Here is a 23,021-nt window from a genome sequence, read left to right as displayed (position 1 = left end):
TGAGAAGAGAAAGGAATAGGGAGTGTTAAAAAAAAAGAAAATAAATTAAAAAAATTTACAGTATGGGAAATCCTAATTGTAACAAGCCATTTAAAAAATTATTTTTTAAAATAAAAACAGAAATTGACAGTTTACCTTCAGAACATACCAGTAGAAGCAGGAAGAAATTAAATATTATTAAAGTTCTGTGGAATGAGAGGAAAAAGCAAAGACAAAATCCTCTTTCAAGATAAAAGGGGTGGGAAATGGGTGGGAGGAGAGGGAAATCAATGAAGGTACTTACTTTCTGGTGAGGTGGGAAAAGAACATGGATGTCGATGGGAGAGACAGTTTTGAAAATGCCTAAGGGACAGAAAAAACCCTCTTTTTTCAAATGTTTTATTTACATTTTAACATTACTCCATACATATTTTGTATACAATGCCCCTAAACATATTTACAGTTTTGGGAATTATATGAACATGTATTTTTCCCCCCAAGATAAGCTCTGAAGGAGACCTAATTATTTCCATAACTAAAATCATTGTGCTATGAGTAGCCATAACTACACAGATTTTACTAGTCACTTTGTATGTGTTCATAATATAATTTATAGCTGGTTTGATGAGGAAAGGTACTTTTTGGCTCCAGGGAATATGGAATAGCCTAGTTTCATCTGACTATATCTCATAATGACATTTATCAGAGTAGAATTCTGTGTGTATTGAAATGCATGACATGATACTGTAATTGTTAAGGATTCTTTTTTTTTTTTAAAGTTGTACTTGTTGAGGTATAATTTACATATAAAATTCATATGTTTTAGGTGTACAGTTCTGTGAATTATTAAACACAATGACAATTGTGTAACTGCCACCACCACAATTAAGATATAGACTATTTCCATTACTCCAAAAAAATTTTCTTTAAGTCCCTTTTGTAGTAAATCCTTTCTGCCCACCCTCTAGTCCCTGTCAATAACTGTTTTTTGTCCCTATAGTTTTGCCTTTCCCAGAATGTCGTATAAATTGGCATCAAACAGTATATAACCTTTTGAGTCTGGCTTTCATTTAGCGTAATGCTTTTGAGATTCAGTAAGATGTCTTTTTTTTTTTTTTGGAGACAGAGTCTTGCTCTGTTGCCTACGCTAGAGTGCAGTGGCGTCATCATAGCTCACTGCAGCCTCAAACTCGTGGGCTCAGCCTTGCAAGTAGCTGAGACTACAGGTGTGCGCCACTACGCCTGGCTAATTTTTCTATATTTTGTAGAGATGGGGGTCTCGCTCTGGCTCAGGATGGTCTTGAACTCCTGGCCTCAAGAATACTCCTGCCTCAGCCTCCCAGAGTGCTAGGATTACAGGCAAGAGCCACTGTGCCCAGCCTACTACATGATTCTTTTCTCCTGTTATCACTGTTCTACAGAACTAAAAATTGCAAATGTTGATGTCATGTGAAAACAAAATTTTTTTATCTATAGAAATTGATGGAGTTTGGGGAAAAATTACAAAAGTATTCATGTCATTTTTTCATTGTTTATTATTATTCTCTATTTGGAGTTTATCAGTTGCAGCTCAGTTTTGTTTTTTCTCTACCTTAAGCCATGTTGGAAATGCAAGCATAGTCCCTAACATTTAGCACAAAAGCTTTACTATTATTTGTCATGTTGGAATTGGGGTAATGTCAAAGTTTATTTAATGATTCATGTCAAATGAATGAGTAATAAATGTAGTCCAAAGTTCAGTAATTATCTCCATAAAGCTGTGGTACTGTTCAGATTCTGAGTTAGATTGAAAACTGCTTGGTCAGCAAAATGTCTTTCTATAGGAACCTTTTGCTGTGACTGTATCTGCCCCCAATCCTTGTCCTCCTCTCGACACATACAGTGGCTCCTAAGGGCTGAAGGTGGGGTAATGACTGCTGGTGCTTATTAGACTAAAATTTAGTCATTGCTTTTTTACAAAATAGGAGAATTAAGCCCTCTATGAATGTGCTTGTGGTATTTGTGCAATGCATAATCATAAGAAGAGAGTGATATGGAGGTTAAAGAATGGAGTGGGAGCCAGGCTAGGCTCACCCATCTTTAAACTTGTGAAGAAGCTTGGGAAGACTCCCCTCTTAAGCTTTTCTCGTGGCTTATTCTTATGTCCAGGTTGTGGCTCCAATTTCTTCTTTTCCCTCACTGCCCTATTAAAAATAGTATCCTCTCAACTAAATCATTCTCACATTACTGGGGGTCCCCTGCATTTCATTTACTGTTTTAACTTAACCATTTTGTTAACTTGCTTGTGTGAGGCGAACCAATAACCACTACCCTACAGAAATCAGGCTGTTTATTTGTTTGAATCAAACCACTTCTTAACATTTCCACTGCTATCACCCTAGTCCAATTCATCATTGATTCTCTTCTAGACTATTTCAGTTATGTATTAACTGGTTTCTCAGTTTCCATTTTTGTGTTCCTGTATCTATTTTCCACAGAGCAGTAGGGATCTTTGAGCAATGTAAATCAGATCACATGAGTGAGTCTGCTTGAATTCCATGTTTGGCTTCCTATTACACCTGATAATTGAGTATAGCACCTCTCAGCAGGTCTATTAAGTTTAATAGATGGAGATTTTAAGATTTTTTTTTTTGAGAGATTTTAAATTTTTGATAGTTGAGCTTCGTGATTTAACTTGTTCTTAATTTTTATCAAAAAACATTTCACTAAAGATCCACAGAGTAAAACTATGTTAGGTTCAAATGAGGAAGTTTCATTGTATCACACCCTTAACCTAGAAATATAACTGTATATTTAACATATGTGAATTTGGAAAAAAGGATTAAGTTTTATAAGTCAAATTTAATATTATAAAAATCTAGGAGTTGGAATGAATCTTATTATCCGCTGTCTAACCACCTTATTTACTTGAGAAATTGATGTCCAGAAAGGTAAAGTGCCTAATCCAAGTTGAATAGCTAATTAATACTAGAGCTAGGGCAAGAACTCAGTTCTTTTCTTCTAACTTGAAGTCCTTGTCATTTGTTAGTCCATGATACCTATATTCAGCAATTTTAAAATTGAATTTCTATTAACACCTTAGATTTAAGAATGTTTTTCAAATGTAGAACTTGATTGAATAACAAAGCTGATTTCTAAGGAAATAATCTTTAGGGAATGTCAGTTTCTAACTCCAGGGGAAAAAACTTATTTCAGGATTAGTTTTTATTGGAAGAATGTCTTAATTCATTTTCTGCTGCTATAATGAATACCACAGACTGAGTAATTTATAGAGAAAATATATTTATTTCCCTTATAGTTCTGGAGACTGGGAAGTCCAAGGGTGTCATATTGGCATCTACTCAGCATCTGGTGAGGGCCTTCTTTCTGTGTCATAATGTGGCACAAGCAAGCACAGGAGAAGACCAAACTCATCCTTTTATCAGAAGCCCATTCTGGCGATAACTAACCCACTCTCAAGATACTGGCATTAATCTGTTCATGAGGGCAAAGTCTTCATGACCTAATCACCTCTTAAAGATTCCACCTCTTTTTTGGGGCAGTGGCATCATCATAGCTCACTGCAACCTCAAACTTCTGGGCTTACGCAATCCTCCTGCCTCAGCCTCCCGAGTAGCTGGGGCTACAGGTACACACCACCATGCCTGGGTAATTTTTCTGTTTTTTGTGGAGACGGGTCTTGCTGTGTTGCTCAGGCTAATTTCAAACTCCTGGCCTTAAGCCATCCTCCCACTTCAGCCTCCCGAAGTGCTAGGATTACAGGTGAGAGCCATTGCGCCTGGCCAGGTTCCACCTCTTAATACCATCACAATGGTAATTAAATTTCAACATGATTTTGGAGGGGACATTCAAACCATAGCAAAGAACTATTAAAACAGTTATTAGATAACAGTTGGCTGAATATTTAGTCAAACAGTATATTTGATGTAAATAGCTTAATAAATAACATTGTCTTTCAATGAGAGTTGTTTTTTTGGAGTTCTTTGTAGTGGATGGACTGGAAGCAATTATTTTTTTATATGCTAAGAGGGTTGTATAAAATATGAGATGGAGATGAGTATAGTGGTGTAGCATACCAGCTTGTTAAATAACGTTTATGATTGTTCTGATTTAGAGTGATCCATGAGATTGGTTCTAGCTTAGAGAATATAGCTTTACTATATCAGCAATATTCCCTGAAGAGTAAGAGTATCATCTGTAAATATATGGTTAATCAAATAGATGGACCTATACATTTCTGTTAAGCCTGAATTTTTGGTTAGCTTTCACCATTAACTGAACCTAAAATTTTGTGGAGATCTGCTCGGTTTGAGGGCACAGTCTTCCATAAGACCACCGTCAACTCTGACACCAGCTGCAAGTTTGGGGGCAAGGGACTCCCAAAGGTTTGATAACTTGCTAAAAGTATGCATAGAACTCACTGAGAGCTATTATATTCAGGGTTACGGTTTATTACAGGGAAAAGATACAGATTAAAATCAAGGAAAGGAGTGCATAGAATGAAGCAAGTCTAGGAGAGTTTCAAACGTGGAGCTTCTGGTGTTCTCTCCCCATGGAATCAGAATGCATTACTCTTCTAGCATCAGTGTATGACAACATGCATTGAGTATTGCCAGCTAGGGAAGTTCACCTGAGTTTCAGTGTCTTGATTTTTTAATTGGAGCTTCATGACATAGGCATGATTGATGGATTGCCCACATAGTTGAACTTAGCCTCTAGGTTGGATTCAGACTGATACTGACTGGGTGACCCAAAGTCTCCCCTAAATCAGATGGTTGCTCTTTTTGGCTGGCCAGCCCCAACTTAAAGACATTTCTATCAGGCGTGACGTAGGTTATCCCAAGAAGTGGAAAACAAAGGCAAGACCTCTCTTTGGGCAAGGCAAAATTCTTTACTACACAGACTGTAAAATTCAAACTTAATGTCCCTGATTTCTTTAGGAACAGACTCTGTAGATCAGTGATCCTCAACCTTTTTGGCAGCAAGGACCAGTTTTGTGGAAGACAGTTTTTCGAGGGACCTGGGGATGGGAGGTGAGTTGGGGGGATGTGAGCGAGGTGGAGCAACTGTAAATACAGATGAAGCTTCGCTGGCTTGCCTCCTGCTGTGTGGCCTGGTTCCTAACAGACCATGGAGCAGTACTGGTCCTCAGCCCGGGGGTTGGGGACTACTGCTCTAGATTATTGATTGATTGGACCCTAACTCCACAAATATTAATAAGAACCAAAGCCATTTATTTCAGGTAGTCATTTGATTCACATTACTCTTAACCTCATTAGGTTCTTTTTCTGTTATATTTTTGTCCTGCTTGGGCTTCACTGAGCTTCTTAGATTTGTTTGGTTGGTATCTTTCTTCAGTTGTGGAAAGTTCTTGGCCATTTCCTCTTCAAATATGTCTTCTGTCCCATTCTGTCTCCTCTCCTTCTTGGACTCCAATTACACATTCTGTTAGACCATTTTAAATGGTCCCATAGAACTCAGTCATGCTGTTGTATGCCCTCCCCTCTTTTTTTCCCCCTCTATTTCAGTCTGAATATTTTCTATTGATCTGCCTTCAGGCTTGCCTGTCCTCTCTTTCTCCTGTTAAGTCCATCTAATTAATTCTTCATTTGTGATATATTTTTCGTTTCTAGCATTTCTTTTTGATTTTTTTTTATAGTTTTTATCACTCTGCTGAAATTCTCTACCTCTTCATACATGTTGTCCACCGTTTCTACTAGATCATTTAGTATTTTTATCATAATTATTTTAAAGTTACTGTTTAATAACATCAACATTTGGGCCATCTCTGAGTCTGCTTATTTTGACTGTTTCCTTGACCATTGATGACATTTTCTTCTTTGTCTCATAATCTTTGATTTTATACCAGACAACTTGTGTAAAACAACAGTAAAACCCTAAGTTTACTTATTTACTTCATATTTACCTCCAAAATTTCCTTTGTTCTGTCAGACTACTAAATTGAGTAAATCTGATTTCTAAGTGAGATGAGTCTGTACTTTGTTGTAGCTTTAGTTTATTTTTACCACTGGGTTCAAATACTTCAGTGTAGAATTATGATTTCCTCTTCAGCGAGATTTGGGATCTGAGCACTAACATGATTCCAGAGATCTGTTTTGCCAGCCTAGCTGCCAGTTTTTTAAGTTCCTGGAAGGTTATCTTTGTTCTTTAGGCCTGCTTCCTGCCTTTCTGTATCTTAGGAGATCTCTGCCTTGCTGCCCTTACGCTTGCTGCTGGAGGCCAGCTGTTTTAAATTCTGTGAAGGTCTGGAATGCCTTGGAGAGCTTTTTCTCAACTCTCCTGCCTCATCCACAGTCTTTGGTAGCTGAAAGCTTAGAGTGCCTCAGATGAATTTCTTCTTTGCTCACCTGTCAGCCTTCCTTTGGGGGATGATAGCCTTCTACTTTGGAGAGGCCCATATAGTTCAAGGGGGATCTCTTTCAGCTCTTCTGAGCTGTTTCTATCTTTCAATGTGCTACCTATGCACTTAACAAAGACTTCTCGGAGAGTTTGTGGGTAGGTACAGACTTGTTCCAAGCCTGGGTCTCTTTATAATTCTTTTTTTTTTTTTTTTTGAGACAGTCTCACTCTGTTGCCTGGGCTAGAGTGACGTGGTGTCAGCCTAGCTCACAGCAACCTCAAACTCCTGGGCTCAGGCGATCCTCCTGCCTCAGCCTTCCTAGTAGCTGGGGCATGCACCACCATGCCCAGCTAATTTTTTCTATATATTTTTAGTTGTCCAGCTAATTTCTTTCTATTTTTAGTAGAGATGAGGTCTCGCTCTTGCTCAGGCTGGTCTTGAACCTCCTGAGCTCAAATGATCCTCCTGCCTCAGCCTCCCAGAGTGCTAGGATTACAGACATGAGCCACCACGCCCAGCCCTCCTTATAATTCTTATTTCAGCACTTTAGAATACTCAGCTCCACCACTCTTGAGAATTTTAATCGTCATGCTAGCATACATGTTGCATTAAAATTTTTGTTAAATGTCTGGCTTGTTTCTTCTCTCTGCAGTACGTTTCCTCCTACTGCTGCTGCTGTACCAAGGGTGAGAGTAGTGGTGGGCTTCTGTCTCCTATGAAGGGCTTATTGGTTTCTGGAATTTAATTCATTAGTGTTTTTAGTGTCCTTTGCTCTCTGATATGTCTTAAAACTGTTATTTTTTTAGCTTATTTAGCTTGTTTTTTGTTTTTGGGGTGAGAGTGACAGTCTCTTGCCACATTGTATATTTAATAAGCAAAAATCCCTCTATTACATATTTATCATCTTTATTTTGAAATAGTAAATCATGCAAATGATGAAAAATTTAAAACTGTACCAAAGTTTAGATAGTGCAAAGTAAGTCTGCTTCCTTCCATTGACTTTCCCCAGTCCTCCAGTTTTATTAATAGTTATTGACTTTGTAATTCCTTACTTTCCTCAATCTCCTAAGGTGTCTCTTCCTTTCCAAGTGCTCCTGATTGTATCTGTGCTTCTGATTGTATCTTTTTCAACTATATCTAGTATCTGAGCTAGTATGTATCTTCTATCTCTGTGCCTCTCAGTCTTTTTCCCTGAATCCTTCCCTTCAGTCTGCCACTCATTGAAGGCCTTTCCCATTTTAAACAGCCATTTCTGATATCACTTCCTCCTATTTACCTATCTCTCCTAGTTCCCTTTACTGTTAAAGAATTGAAAGAATATATGCCCCTGTTACTTTTTGCTCCTTTTCTTTTAGTTTTCCACACTTTCTAAAACTCTTCTTTAAAAATCACTAATGAGGGGGAAGAGAAATAAGGAGTGACTGCTAATGGGTATAGGTTTCTTTTGGAGGTGATGCAAGTATTCTGAAATTTGGAATTTTGAATATACTAAAATCAACTGAATTGTGTATTTTAAAAAGGTGAATTTTGTGAGTTATGTCACAATAAAATTATTTAAAAATCACTAATGAGCTCTTAGATCTAGTGTGTTTTTTCCAGTTCTCATCCTATGTCATCTCTCTGTAGTTTCTGACGGATGTTTGACGATTTCCTTCTTAAGATACTCTGTTCCCTGTATTTCTCTGATAACAGCTCTCACACCTGTTATATTTCCCTCTGACATTCTGTTTCCTGCTTAAATATTAGTGGCTCTCATGATTTCCTTGTTTCTTTTTTATCTTCACTCTATGCATTCTCCGAGGGCAATCTCAACTACTTCCATGACTTTAGGTCTTCAGCTGTACATAGATAAGCCCTAAAAATTTATCTGTAGCCAAATTGCTCTTTGAGCCCAAGGCCAGTATTTCTAATCCCCCAACTAGACACATACTGTATTTCTTACAAGTACTTCAAAAGAGTAATGCGTTGTGTTCTGACTGAAAAGAACTATGGGACTCTGAAGAACACTTCTGAGAATGCATGCACATGATTTTCTTCCCTCAGAGAAATAAATGGTTGGCTTATTATGTGGCACGTTTAAGATGGCTTCCAAATACTTTAAATGAAAATAAATACAACAAAAGTGGATTAAAAATCTATTTATTGTATCTCCTAGGTTAAAATATTCATTTTGAATGTGATATTTTCGTGTACTCTTAAATATCTGATAGAATATTGAAGGAACCCTACAGTGAAGAATTGCTTCCTAATCTGGTCCATATTAAATTTAATTTCATTTATTTGTTTAACAAATATTTGAATGAAAGCTTTCTTGTTCTAGGACTAGAGTGCTGGGATACAGCAATGAATCAAACAGATAAATTTCCACTTCATGAAATTTAGTCTAGAGGAGAAATACAGACAATAAAATAAATAGATAAATATATAGTATACTGGCTGGTATACCAAAATGCTAAGGAGGAAGCTAAGTAAAGTAATTGGTAGTGGAGTTTGAGAAAGTTGCATTTTTAATTAGGTCATCAGGGAGGACTTTACTCAGATGTCACCTTTTCAATGAAGATTTGAAGGAGGCAAGGGAGTAAGCTATTCAGGGGAAGAGCAGTCCTGTCAGAGGGACTAGAAGAGCAAAGGCCTTGAGTTGGGAGCATAATGTCCTTGAGGAACAACAAGGAGGCCATTGTGATAGGAATAGAGGGAAGTTATAGGAGAGAAGTAATGAGGGCAAATTTTAGAGTGCCTGGTGGACCATTGTAAAGATTTTACCTTTTCTCTGAATGAGATAAGAGCTATTCAAAGTTGTGATTTGAGAAGTAACAAGATATAGCGGTTTCAAGATCACTCTGGCTACTGTGTTGAGGATAGTCTGAAGATGGGAAATGGATATATTAAATAAAATATGTTGTTAATTTTTATCTGTTTCTTTTCATTAATGTAGCTGTAGAAAATTTTAAATTACATGGGATGTGCATTCTGTTTCTATTAGATGTGTTGCTCCAACCTAATGCTACCCAATACCTGGACATTCTACCATTTCATCTTCGTGACAAATTTGTATAGTTCCTAGTACCACAGTACTAGGTTTCTTTTGTTTCATGAGTATTTTCTCCCTACATGAATCAGTAGAGACAGGAGAATATTATCTTCTCATCTATTGGGGTTTTTCCTTTTAACACAGATGAAGCACCTCCTATTTTTAATTTTCCATTGTCATCTCCCTCCTAGTTTTCAAGATAATCTTCACCTCCTCCCCCCTCACTTGTTTATTTTAAACTCAACCATGTGATTTTTCAGTAAAGGTTGAATTATTAGTAAGTGAGCTCTTTTAGCTGGTTTTTTTGTTTCAGAATTTGAGCTTCTCTTTGATAAAAGGAAATGATGTCTTATGTTCTCTAGTCATTGATGCATTCATACAACAACTACATTAGAAGTTTGAGAGTAGAGGATGAATAAAATAAAGAATTCTTGCCCTCAGTGAAATCACAAATTTGCTAGTCATCTGGTGGTGATAAATTAACTGATTTGGTACATGTTATAACTAAATAGCAGTATTAACTACCTCATGATAGAATTAAAAGAGACAGTAACATTTATTAATGCAGAAAGAAATAACTTTACTATTGAGGAAGAAAGTTGTTATTTATAATGGATAAATTAATTTAGACACTGATTCTATATAACATAAAAGTATATTGTGGTGAATTAGCACTCCCTAGATTTGAACCCTGATTCTACCACCTGCTAGCTGCTGTGTGGATGGGCAGATTACATAACTTGTGTGCTTAAATTTCTTCATTTGTAAACTGGGGATAATAATGGCAGCTACTTTATAAAATTTGTGCAGATTAAATTAGTTAATGCATTATTTGAAGCAATGTTTAGCATATAGTATCTATATTTGCTACAGTTTTGGCAAACATGTTCGATGGCTAATGTAGTCTTCAGAATTTTATTTTTAATGGTGATATAGTACTCAGTTCCAAGGAGATACCATAACTTATTTTTCTTTGAGGTTCATTTTCATTTTAGAGGAGGAATATCTGTATTGTTGAACTCAAATAATTGTTTCTCCATTTTCTTAGGTGTCTTGAATTTTCAGGATCAGAAAGCATTTAGATGGGTAGCAGGACTGGCTTATTTTTTTTCTGAAATTTAAATTTAAATTGTAAATGAATGTCTACCACAGAAGAAGCCAAGAGCTGTTAAATAATTCTTCTGTTTTTGAGTATGCAAATGGTATCCAAAAGTTTAACTGAATAGTTTAATTGCCCTCTTTTGAAGAATTTTAAAGTAGCTGCAGCCATGTGATCTTCACTGAGTTACTTTATGATGGGAAAATTTTGGCAGATAGTATACAGTCCTCATTCAAATACTAGTTATATTGTTTTTTCCTGCTTGCATTAGGGGAACATTAACACTGAAGTTTTCATTTAGAATTAGCATGTAGGAAATGATTTCCTTTTAAATGTTTGTCATGAAATGAAGTTTTATTTAAAAAAAATTAATGGAGCACGTCAGTGCAGCAGCCTCAGAAAAATAGCTGAAGCACAGCGTTACTTTTGGACAATCTGTTAAGTCCTTTTATTACCATTTGAGTATACATGCATGATAACTTCTTAGAAAATGAAAATATGATAACGTAGTTGCTAGCAGACAACTCATTTAATGACTACTTAGAGTTGAATTTACTTTTGCATTATACTACTTTGGATGTTGGTACTAGAAACAGAGCAAGCAAATAAATCAGTGATGTGAAGAACACCCCACACTATTAAAATATATTCCAAACTATTAATTTTATACCTCTGTCAGTAAATGAGAGTTAACATTCATTTGAAATACTTAGACCAAGTGTGTTCTCCAATGAATAAACTGTCAAAAACTTGTTTTAAAAATCGTGATCACCATTTCAGAATAAATGTTGTATTCATTACCAAATATGGTAACCAAGAGAATTCTTACATAACAAATTGGCATTGGAAGATGAATTATAATTAAGTACCTTTATCTCTTTGTAAAATGCTATTTTGTTTTAATCCATCTGATTTTGTGAAAAATAGTGTATTATGGTATCGAATGAAGGGTGATTACATTTATTTCTCTTACTGTATATCCGTACTATTTTGCCACTGAAATGCCTTTTTTAAGACTGTCCAATTGCCCTTATTCTTTCCTGTTGAAACCCATGTTCAGTAAATTAATTTCCATGTTTGTTAAGCAGGGCGTGTAACCAGCTCCATGAACCCCTATGTATTTTTTTTTTTTTTTTTTTTTTTGAGACAGAGTCTCACTTTGTTGCCCAGGCTAGAGTGAGTGCCGTGGCGTCAGCCTAGCTCACAGCAACCTCAAACTCCTGAGCTCAAGGGATCCTGCTGTCTCAGCCTCCCGAGTAGCTGGGACTACAGGCATGCACCACCATGCCCGGCTAATTTTTTTCTATATATATTTTTAGCTGTCCATATAATTTCTTTCTATTTTTTTAGTAGAGATGGGGTCTTGCTCTTGCTCAGGCTGGTCTCGAACTCCTGAGCTCAAACGATCCGCCCACCTCGGCCTCCCAGAGTGCTAGGATTACAGGCATGAGCCACCGCGCCCGGCCCCCTATGTATTTTTTATAATCCTCTCCCTTAACTAATATTTGACCCTTTGTGTTGGTTCCTAGAAATGATGGACTCCTGGCCTCAAGTGATTTTCTCACCTCCCAAAATCCTGGGATTATAGATATGAATCACCATACCTGGCCTGAAATGTTGGAATTTTCTACAAGACAAAGGAGTTGAGACTCTGAAGGCACCAGGGCAGACTTCCTAATGCCAAGATTCACTATACCCCACAACCTGCCCCCGGTTCGTGTAGCCTTTTGTGAGATACACCAATGGTCTGCCCCAAGGCACGTGATGGCCCTTAGAGAGAGGGAGTTGAGGCAGCTTCTCCCATTCTCCTGATATCTGCATTAAAAATTCCTTTCTTCCTTGGCAATCCTCATGGATTGGATTTAGACCCCGAAACCCCCTTGCAGTTTGGACAATAGGTGCTTTTAAATGTTGTGGGGAACTAAAGAAATGAACAAGTAGGCCTTTGCACTTAAGAAGCTTATTTTATTCTTTTGGGTAGAAACACAGGTTCACAGATTCTGTGTTAATCAGGATGTGTTTAGTTGTGGCAGAAAGTCATTTTAAACTGGCTTAAGCAAAGAGGGGGATCTGTTGGCTGATATAAATGAAAAGATTTGCCTTGGGCATGCTTCGATCCAGATGCTTAATGTAATATTATCCAGAATCTATCTACATTTTATTTTAGCTCTGCTTTCTTCTGGCTTGGATTCATTTTTAGGCAGCATCTCCCACATTGCATCAGCTTAGTAACTTCAACAAAAAGCTTCCTTTTCAAACAGTTTCAGCCGAAGTCCTGGGGTTAACTCTGAAGGGCCAGATTTGGACCCTTTGGAGTGGTTGGAGGTGAGGTGGAGGGTAGAGAGATGGTTCGGTTCTGTTCTAACTATAGGAGATAAAAGAGAGATAAGCAGTATCCAAAAAGGAAGCTATAGGTTCTACTATCAGAAGCAAAGATGTTGAGTGGGCCAACAGCAAAAAGTCGACAAAAAGAAAAAACTGTGATAAAAATCTTTGATTGATTTAAAAAGATGAATTGTCATAAGAGCTGCTTAGGAAAAGCTTCTGAGAGGAGATAGTATTTGAATTGGGCCCTGAAGGACAAGTAGAACTTTTCCAAGGCAAAACATGTAAAAGAAAGGACTTTACTGGTCACTCATTTGAGGAGTTTGGCAATGAAAGAAGAAAGTTAAAATGAAAGCTGGAGTCTAAAGGGGAATGTTAAGAATTCTTCCCCCCTCAATATGGAGAAAACATAAGCATTTTTATGGCAGAGGACCCTAAACTAGTAAAGGAGAAATTAAGAATTCAAAGGAGGTAATCCTTAATAAGGAAGTAGAGGGAAATTCAGTAGGGTTTACAGATATATATGAAGGATGTAGTCTTAGAAGGGAAAGAACTGCCCATTCTCTGAGGACATGAAAGGAAGGTGGTGGTGGTAGAAGTTAAACAGAGAAGTTTGTCTTTAAATAGTTAAGTGGCTTTCCTTTTGTCTTTTAAAAATAAAAAGAAAAGGTTTGTCAGTTATCTATTGCTATGTTACAAGCCATTCCAAAATGATTCTCTGTAGGTTAGCTATTTGTCTTGAGCTCATCTGTGGTGTTGGGTCACTCATGTAGCTGTGGTCACCTGGAGTGTGGATAGATAGTCAAACATGGTAGCTTCACTCAAATGTCTGGTGGCTGGTGCTGGCTGTTGGCAGGGCTTCTCTCTGGTTCTCTCTTACAGTCATGTGGCAGCAGCCACATTTCAAGAGAAGAGCTGAAGCAGTGAAGGCCTCACTGTGGGAACTCCGCTCCCACATTGTCACTTCTTTTCATTCTGTTGGTCAAAGCAAGTCGCAAGACCTGCTCAGATCAAGAGAGTAGAGAAATAGACCCCACCTCTTTATGGGAGAAGCCACAAAATTACCTTGCAAAGTGGGGAGTGTATATTGGAATGGGAGGAATTTGTGTCCATTCTCCACAGTCCAACATTTTATTGTGAAAATTTTCAGTCATGGCAGCCAAGTTGAAAGAATTTCAGAGTGACTACCCATATACCTACCACCTAGATTGTATTACAAACTTTTTTTTTTTTTTTTTTTTTTCTCCTAGAGAGAGGGTCTCACTCTGTCACCCAGGCTGGAGTACAGTGGCCCAATCATAGTTCACTGCAGCCTCAAACTCCTAGGCTCAAGGAAACCTCGAGCCTCAGCCTTCTAAGTAGCTGGGACTACAGGCAAGCACTACTATACCTGGCTAATTTTTCAATTTTTTGTGGAGATGGGGTCTCCCTGTGTTGCCCAGCTGGTCTCAAACTCCTGGTCTCTAGCGATTCTCCCACCTTGGCCTCTCAAAGTGTTGGGATTATAGGTGTGAGCCACTGAACCTGGCCTTAACATTTTTCTATACTTGCCTAATCACATATTTATCCATCCATCATCCCGCCATTTATCAATTCATCTTGTTTTTTGGATACATTTCAAAGTAAATTATAGATATTAGTACTCTCCTCTAAGTACTTTGTGCATAGTTAGCAGGAGTTCAATATTTACTTTTTTCTTTTGATATAAAGTTTACATACAATGAAGTATACATATTTTTTTGCTTCTTTAAAATTTATTTTATTTTCTATTTCAAAGTATTATGGGAGTATAGGTGTTTTTGGTTAGAAGGATCGTTTTTGTAATGCTTGAGTCAGGGTTGAAAGTGTGCCTATCACCCAGATAGTGTTCATTGTACCCGTTAGGTAGGTTTTTGCCCATCTTCTCCTACCCCCTCCCAAGTGTACATATTTTAAGTGTACATTGTGCCTATGTTTTGCAGTCTACCATAGAAAAGAAAAATTTGGAATAGCTTTTCAGTGAAATGCCTCAGAAATTAAACTATAGTTGTATGAAAAAATTACAACATAATACTCTAAGAATATTCCAAGGACATTCCTTGAATACCTCTTTCTTCATGTTCTCCTCACTAATCTTTTTTTCCTTTAGTATTACCTCAACACTTAGTATCTTCATTTGTGTTAAATTAATTTTAATTCACTTTGGATTTTTCCCTACCTCCTTTCATGAAGCATTTATTAAGCATATGCTGTAGACACACACTATATTTGCCAGGAAACAAGACCATGGGATGTAAACAGGGGCTTTCTTGCTTTGTAGGTATTTAGGTGTATCACATGCCAGATTAGATAAGTAATCGATACCCTTTATTTAATGCTTATGCTGAAGGCCACTGATAAGTACTTTTTTTTAAGTTTTTTTTTTTTTTTTGAGTGAGACAGGGTCTCACTCTGTCACCCTGGGTAGAGTGCATGGCATCATCATAGCTCATTGCAACCTTAAACTCCTGGGCTCAAGAGAGGGACTACAGGCATGTGCCACCACTCCTGGCTAATTTTTTCTATTTTTGGTAGAGACTGGGGTCTCACTCTTGCTCGGGCTGGTCTTGAACTCCTGACCTCAAGTGACCCTTCCGCCTTGGCCTCCTAGAGTGCTAGGATTACAGGTGTGAGTCACCCCGCCCAGCTGATAAGCACTATTTTGTTTAATCTGTACAGGAATTTAGAAAATTAGGAGATTGATACTTTCTCATTTTAAAAGTTAGGAAAGTAAGGCTCTTGGAAAAGTTTTCACTTGTCCAAGATCATACAGCTTGTTAAACCAAGGTGGTGTGACTCCAGAACCTACTCTTAAGCTTTCTATCATATTGATTAGAAGCAGGAAATGTGCCTGCTAGAAATGTGGCCAGCTGGTCATATGGCATCACAGGTTAATCTTCGTCTGAATTAAACATTTGTCTTAGAGGAGTATAAATTTTTATAAACTGATCTACAAGAAGGTTTAAAAATAAACTACCTTCTAGTTTTTTCATAAATAGAAATTTAAAGATTTTGAAAACAAGTTTTCATATTATAATTATTGATTTAACTGCAGATAAACAGAGTAGATAACGAAATCCTTTGATAGTTCATAAACGTGATGATGGGGTTTTCCTGCTCGTATGTGAGATGTGCCTCCAAACTTTTTAGAATGTTGGCACATTACCATTCTGATATGAAAAGCATAGTATAATCAAAACGATGTGACAAATTCAGCCAAATTTAACCTTTGAGTGAAATGTTACAGCTTCTTATAGCCTTAACACTTTTGTCTTATTTGAATCTATGTTGTATTATACATTTTCAACATTTCTAGAAGATTATAAACCTTTAATCAGTTTATCACATTATATTTTGATAAAATAGTTCCTTATTTTGAGTAGGTATTGAGTGTTTTTGAGCAATTTAACCAACATCAAAAGATCCAAAGCCATTTTAACTAGCTTTTTGTGTAACGGTAAACTCTATCTGAACTCTTACATATAAGTGACTAGCACTTAAGTCAATTACCTGCCAAGAATTCTGCCAGAAGTGCCACTGGTTAATGACAGCCTTTTGTGACAGCTGAAATGAAAGCTTCTTAAGTTTATTTACTGTGCCAGCTTTTCTGTTAGGTCAGGAAGTGGGGTAAAGTCGTATATGTTTAAACATCTTCCTGAACCCAGCAGTGTATAAGGTGTTAAGTGTTCCTTTGCCCAGATGTCACCCAACTATTTTATGTATTTGATAGTGTATTTTTGTAAGTTGTTTCAAATCCTAAATCATATGGGATAGTTTGCAAACAAATTTATTTGTGTTTAGAAAATCTAATTGAGTGTTATGTTTATTTTTATGTATAGGTCTTGCTATTTTGGAAGCTACAAGAAAAATAGATTAGGGAAAGATTTGGTCTTTTTAGTGGACATGGCTCAGATATCCAGCAACAATGGATTTAAACAATGTTCATCTTCACATCTGGAACCAACAAGAACAATAGATGTGGACAAAGAAGAAGCATTACAGATGGAAGCAGAGGCTTTAGCAAAACTGCAAAAGGATAGACAAGTGACTGACAATCAGAGAGGCTTTGAGTTGTCAAGCAGCACCAGACAAAAAGCACAAGTTTATAACAAACAGGATTATGATCTCATGGTGTTTCCTGAATCAGATTCCCAAAAAAGAGCAGTAGATATTGATGTAGAAAAGCTTACCCAAGCTGAACTTGAGAAACTATTGCTGGATGACAATTTTGACACTAAAAGAACACCTGTATTGCCAGTTACTCCCGTTCTGAGCCCTTCGTTTTCAGCACAGCTCTATCTGAGACCTACTATTCAGAGAGGACAGTGGCCACCTGGATTCTCTGGGCCTTCCACTTATACTTTGCCTTCTATTTATCCTTCAACTTACACTAAACAGGCTGCATTCCAGAATGGCTTCAATCCAAGAATGCCTACTTTTCCATCTACAGAACCTATATATTTAAGTCTTCCAGGACAGTCTTCATATTTTTCATATCCCCTGACACCCACCACACCCTTTCATCCACATGGAAGCTTACCTATCTATCGTCCAGTAGTCAGTCCTGACATGGCAAAACTATTTGACAAAATAGCTAGTACATCAGAATTTTTAAAGAATGGGAGAGCAAGGACTGATTTGGAGATAACAAATTCAAAAGCTACAGTCAGCAATCTACAGGTATCTCCAAACTCTGAGGATATCAGTAAATTTGACTGGTTAGACTTGGATCCACTAAGTAAGCCTAAGGTGGACAATATGGAAGTATTAGACCATGAAGAAGAAAAAAGTGTTCCAAGTTTGCTAGTAGAGGATCCTTGGGATGCTGTTCTTCTTGAAGAGAGATCACCAGCAAGTTTTCACCTTGAAAGAAAGGTGAATGGAAAATCCCTTTCTGGGGCAACTGTAACAAGAAGCCAGTCTTTAAATATTCCAACAACTCAGCTTACAAAAGTCCAGGGCCAAATATCTCAGGTATAGTCTTTTCTTTCTAACTTCTCAAACTTAGTAGTATAACACAGAGTTCATATTCGTGTGTATAATTTATTAGGAAAAGAAATATTTTTCATTTTGAATCTTGTTTTTCTTCGCTCCCATGTGTGCTTTGATTCTTAGATTGTGTGGCAAAGGATTAAATGTGGTTAGGCCAATTGAAAAATTGCTTGCTATTAATGTTTTTTTAGGATTATAAATAAAAAGCCTCTAATCAAGGATCTGGCTTCTGTCACTGAGAAGCATTTAAGATATTTTTTATTTGTCTCTTCATTATATATGATCTCTTCTTTCTCTTCCTTACCTCTTTTATTTTTTTCAAGGATAACAGGGAATTTTGGTTTTTAATCCCATTATAGAAATTCTCATGCATTTTGTTTTGTTGTTTTTAACCATAATGAATGAATGAACAAATGAAAAAATAACATAACTCAGAGAGAGAGAAAAGCCATTTAAAGAATTCTTCTTAAACACCCATATTGATAAAGGTGAAGCATGAAACAATAGCTGATACGGTGTAATTACTGAGTTCACATAGGGTTACTATCTATCTGGAAAAATTAGTTAAGACGTAGGGTAGGTGGAGCAGGATTTCTTCCCTCAGAAGAGAAGCAGCAGGGTTTAGACTTTTCCTTTTGAAACATAGTTTATCATTGCAGATATGTGTTTTGCTGTTATAATATCTGTGGATTTTGGGAATGTTTAAGCCTCATTCTCATCTTATTGTGAATTACATTGTTCAGTTAATTAGATCAGTACCCAACTGCTATTGTGGCATTGGGATCTAATTAGCATTTAAGGAAGGGGAGGAGTAAATTTTGTGTGATTTGGCTGGGTTTATGTTGAATTGTTGACTTTAAAAAGCCATTTTGGATGTCTAGGGAAGAAAGAAGCAGGTGTTAAGGTTTGTAAAAAAAAAAAAAAAAAGATGAGGATGTTTTGGATGACATAATTAGAATCCACAAAAATCTTAACTTAGTGCGGTGTTTCCTAAATGTATTTTGACTACAACTCACATTAAGAAATATATTTTATTAAATTCTCTTAAACTTTCTGGCATTATTTACAAACTTACTGAAATGATCTCTTAATACCTTTCAATTTAAAATCACAAGAATACATTTTAAATTGGAATCAAATATAATTTGAGATTTTCTATTAATATTCCATGTCGTGCTAAATGGTGGGTTTTCTTTAAAAGCAAAATAACAATAATCATTCTGTAAAGTGTTTGAAAGGAAAAGGGGGATCTTTAAGCCAAGAATCACCCCTCCTCCCCCAAAAGAGAGTATACTTAGGAGTAGAATTGTTGGGTCATATGGTAATTCTATGTTGAGCGTTTTGAGGAACCAACAAACTGTTGTCATAATGGTTGCACCATTTTACATTCCTACCAGTGATGTATGAAAGTTCTAGTTTCTCTAAACCCTCTTCAACTCTTGTTATTTTTCACTTTTTAAAAAATTATAGACATTCCTAATGGATGTGAAGTAGTATCTTATGGTTCTGATTTGGATTTCCTTGTAACTAAATGATATTGAGTATTTTTTCATGTGCTTATTGGCCATTTGTTTATCTTTTTTTGAGAAATCTCTATTTAAGTCCTTTGTGCATTTTTAATACATTAACTGCCATGGGAGTTGTATTTAACTCATGCTAGTTTTGAGTCCAGGGCCTCGTGAAGCATGTGTAACTCACACGTCTCTTCACCTTAGGAGCTGGGAGAACTGTTTTTCAAGTTGCATATAACTCATGCACAGAAAACAATAAAAACTAACAAATTTTTCATTAAGTTAGAAAGGATCATCTTGTCTTTGAAGTTTTTATTCTATTTTCATAATAAAACACTGTGGCCCCAGTGAAAAATTTTTTTTTCTAGTGTGTTAGTCAATGTGTTAAAATTGGGTTGTTGGCTTTGTTCATAATAGTCAAAAGGGGGAAACAGCTCAAATGTCCATCAACTGAGGAATGGATAAACAAAATATGGTACATCCATATAATGGAACACTATTTACCCACAAAATGCAGTGAAGTCATGATACATGCTACAACATGGATGATTAAAAACATTATGCTAAGTGAAAGAAACCAGACACAAAAGACCATGTATTATATGATTACATTTATATGAAATGGCCAGAGGAGGGAAATACATAGAAAAAGAAAGCAGATTAGTGTTTGCATGGGGCTGCAGTGGAGTAGTGCTTAATGGATACAGGGTTTCTTTTTGGGATGATGAAATGTTTTAGAATTAGATAGTGGTCATGGTTGTACAACGTTGTGCGTGTACTAAAAACCACTGAATTGCACATTTTAAAATAGTTGAAGCAGTGAATTTTATGTTCTGTTAATTTTACCTCAATTTATAACTTAATAAAAACAAAACCCAAGAGAGCACTAGTCCCCCGATCTTCCTATCCTGCAGGGTCCAGGTCAACTGCTAGATTCACATTTGAGTCAATATTCTACTAGAGAAATCGCTCCCCAACTGTAGCTTGAGGTTTCTGGGTAGACGAATTATTTACTATCCAAAGAACCACGACTGGGACTTGGAGCCTAAGAGTTTACATGTTTTTTTTATCTGTTGTACATATTGAAACTGAACTCTTTTTGAGACAATAGGGAGTTCACAAAAATCCTATGAGGCCAGAGTGACCCATCTCTCTGAGGAAACTAAGATGTAAAGAAGTGAAGGACTTACCGTTACTATTTTGGTGTTGTAATAGTATTGCAGTTAGTTAAATGAGCTTTTATATTTAGAGATGTATACTGAAGAATTTACAAATCAAATGTAATAAATTACTAATAACTTTAATAAAATTGAGTGTGATGTTGAGGTTTTGAGGGGTTTATAGATGAAATAAGATTGGCCATGTATTGATAATTGTTGAAGCTGGTGATGGATACACGGGTGTTCGTTATATTATTTTACTTTTGTGTATGTTTGAAAATTTCCATAACAACAAGTTAGAGGTCAAGGAGAGAGTTACAGAACTATTTATGAGAACCAAAGCTCTGATACTCAAACGCATTTGACTCTGATAGTTCCCCCACTGCCCTTTTTATAAACTCTAGTGATAGAACATGCTGTTTTGGATGTAATAAGTTCCCTGTGATAGGAGATAGTCAAACCTGGGTCAAAATAGTTAGCTTCACAAACTTAAAAAGTTTCTTTATTCCTCTGGAGCGTATGAAATTGGGAAAATGACAGGACAAAATAGCAAAGTGTAAAAATAGAGTACCCTGGGAACAGTTTCTTTTCAGCTCAAAACCCATAGCATAGGTTGCTAATGTTTTTATTGCAAAACTCACCTTCCTTTTTCTGCTGGCCCTCTTTAGTTTATACTGGTCACTTTTAGTTCAACACATGTGTTCTTCATGCCTTCCTTTGGGGGCAGGGGTGTGTGACACCCATGTATGTCTCCCTGTATATGTCTTTTCCTGCTCCTTTTTAATATTTGTCACAGTGCCATCTTGATAGTTTCCTTATTTGGGGTGCTTTCAGAAAGTGCCTTGCAGGATTAATGAGGATAATTTCCTAAAGATAGGCCTAGGAAGAAGTTCACCTTGCAAGATCTAGGTAATTAGGTCACATGATTGTTGCAGAGAGCTGCTGGTTGCTCAGACTCTAGGAATTAATTAACTAGGCTGCTGAGCAGGATTAGTTTTAGTAGAAACATGTTCCTAGAATTTAGTTAAAGTATGAAGGGAAGGATTAAAGGAGGAAGCAAATGGGTTATGAGGGATATGAGTCAAAACCAGGTAAGCAAAAATCACATGACTTGGTCAGCTGATCAGTTAGAGATCATAGCTATTAATACATCAACTTTACTAACATTCACACTATCTGAATTGATGTATTTTAGACTACCTGCCAGTCTTAAAGGAGTCTAACTGCAGCATGACTGAGGAGGTATAGATTATCATTCCATGATACTCTGCTCTATTAAAACCCCAACTAATAATTATGTTTGAGCCTCACATTTTAAGAGGGGCCATGTGTAAACTAGAGTGTGTCTTGAAAAGAGATTATGGTATTCTGGATCTAGAACTTATGCCGTTTAAGGAAATGTTGAAAAAATTGGAGGTATTTTGCCTGAACTGGAGATAAAGTCACTCTCTGGACCTGAGTTTCTTCATTCATGAAATAAATTTGGTTAGACTAGATGACATCTGAGATCTCTTTCAGGAATATTTTCAGTTTGGCAAGTTGCCATGTAAAAGAGGAAGTGGACTTTGGTGGGTCTTTTTTAGGTTTTGTATTTTGGACCTAGGTTTTCAAATCAATTTAGGGAGTAGAATACCTGAAAGATAGTGATCTAAATTTTTTTTCAGAAGAATGGGATACATTTTTTTAAATATATTAAGTGTATCTCTTTGTGCTACATTAGGTAGCAGTTTGTGCTAGATTTTAATAGAAACAAGTGGTAGCAAGTGTTAAAAGTTAAAATAGATTATATAGAAAAGCTTAAAATCAAGCAAATCCTATTTGTTTATATTTTTTTCTATGAATTGACAAATTCAATTTAGTAGCTTAATTTTAAAATCCGGTGTCCCAAAAAGTAGAACAAGGACTGATGGGGAAGAAAATTCAGGGAAGCAGGTGTTATGGTTAAATATCTACAAAGTAATGTATAAAGAGCCATTTCATAATGGTTACTTTCAGGTTGTAAACACAATTATTTGAAGCATTTGATCAGAGGTCTGCTGTGCACCTGTTAAAAGTACTACAGAAAGGATTTTTATATTCTAAAATTCTAAGCCCTTTGATAATGTTAAGATTTCATCATCTTGTTTGCGAGCACAAAGATAAAATTTGTTTTGGTGTAGAAAAAACAGGAGAGGTAAACAGAACATTAGTAATAGGCTGACTTTGGAAATCTGTGGTACAATTTATTGGCATGGAGCTTTTAATTTTTAATTTTTGACACAACATTCATCCCTGTGTATTTATGAACTTTTCCCTGAAGCTCATATTTTCTGTTGGGAAGGTAATAATTGCCATACCCATTATAATTACTTCACGTACTTAAGTGTTCATTTCCTGTAAGAATTTTGTGCTTTGTGGTAAAAACTCAACTATGGTATTTTTCTTCTCACTCAGCAAATTTACTTCCTGTTTCCGTCTAGTGTCTTTTGTTTTGTTAATAATAACCTAAATACTTTAGTTCAAATTTTTTGTGACCAAAACCAGGAAAAGGCACAGTACTTAAAAC

At 36.4% G+C, this 23,021-nt stretch overlaps 1 protein-coding gene and 1 non-coding gene across 3 annotated transcripts in view; both read left to right on the top strand.

Moving 5' to 3' along the window:
• The window catches only part of PIK3C2A (phosphatidylinositol-4-phosphate 3-kinase catalytic subunit type 2 alpha), a 94,400-nt gene that overhangs the window by 5,726 nt on the left and 65,653 nt on the right, over positions 1-23,021 (top strand). The window contains exon 2 of one of the 2 annotated variants that reach the window (XM_069471186.1): positions 16,653-17,787. In XM_069471186.1, the coding sequence (XP_069327287.1) occupies positions 16,717-17,787 (1,071 nt within the window). In that variant the 5' untranslated portion in view covers positions 16,653-16,716. Of the gene's footprint in view, positions 1-16,652; positions 17,788-23,021 lie in introns of those variants that run through there. The other variant, XM_069471185.1, reaches the window with a different exon arrangement.
• LOC138385642 (small nucleolar RNA U13) lies at positions 15,890-15,989 on the top strand. Its single transcript, XR_011233859.1, has one exon. It is a non-coding gene; the product is annotated as a small nucleolar RNA U13 (small nucleolar RNA).

Source organism: Eulemur rufifrons, chromosome 6 (genome assembly GCF_041146395.1).
Source record: "Eulemur rufifrons isolate Redbay chromosome 6, OSU_ERuf_1, whole genome shotgun sequence".
In the NCBI taxonomy this organism is placed as follows: domain Eukaryota; kingdom Metazoa; phylum Chordata; class Mammalia; order Primates; family Lemuridae; genus Eulemur; species Eulemur rufifrons.
The sequence above is the reverse complement of the archived record's forward strand: the minus strand, read 5'-3'. Positions and strand labels throughout refer to the sequence as shown.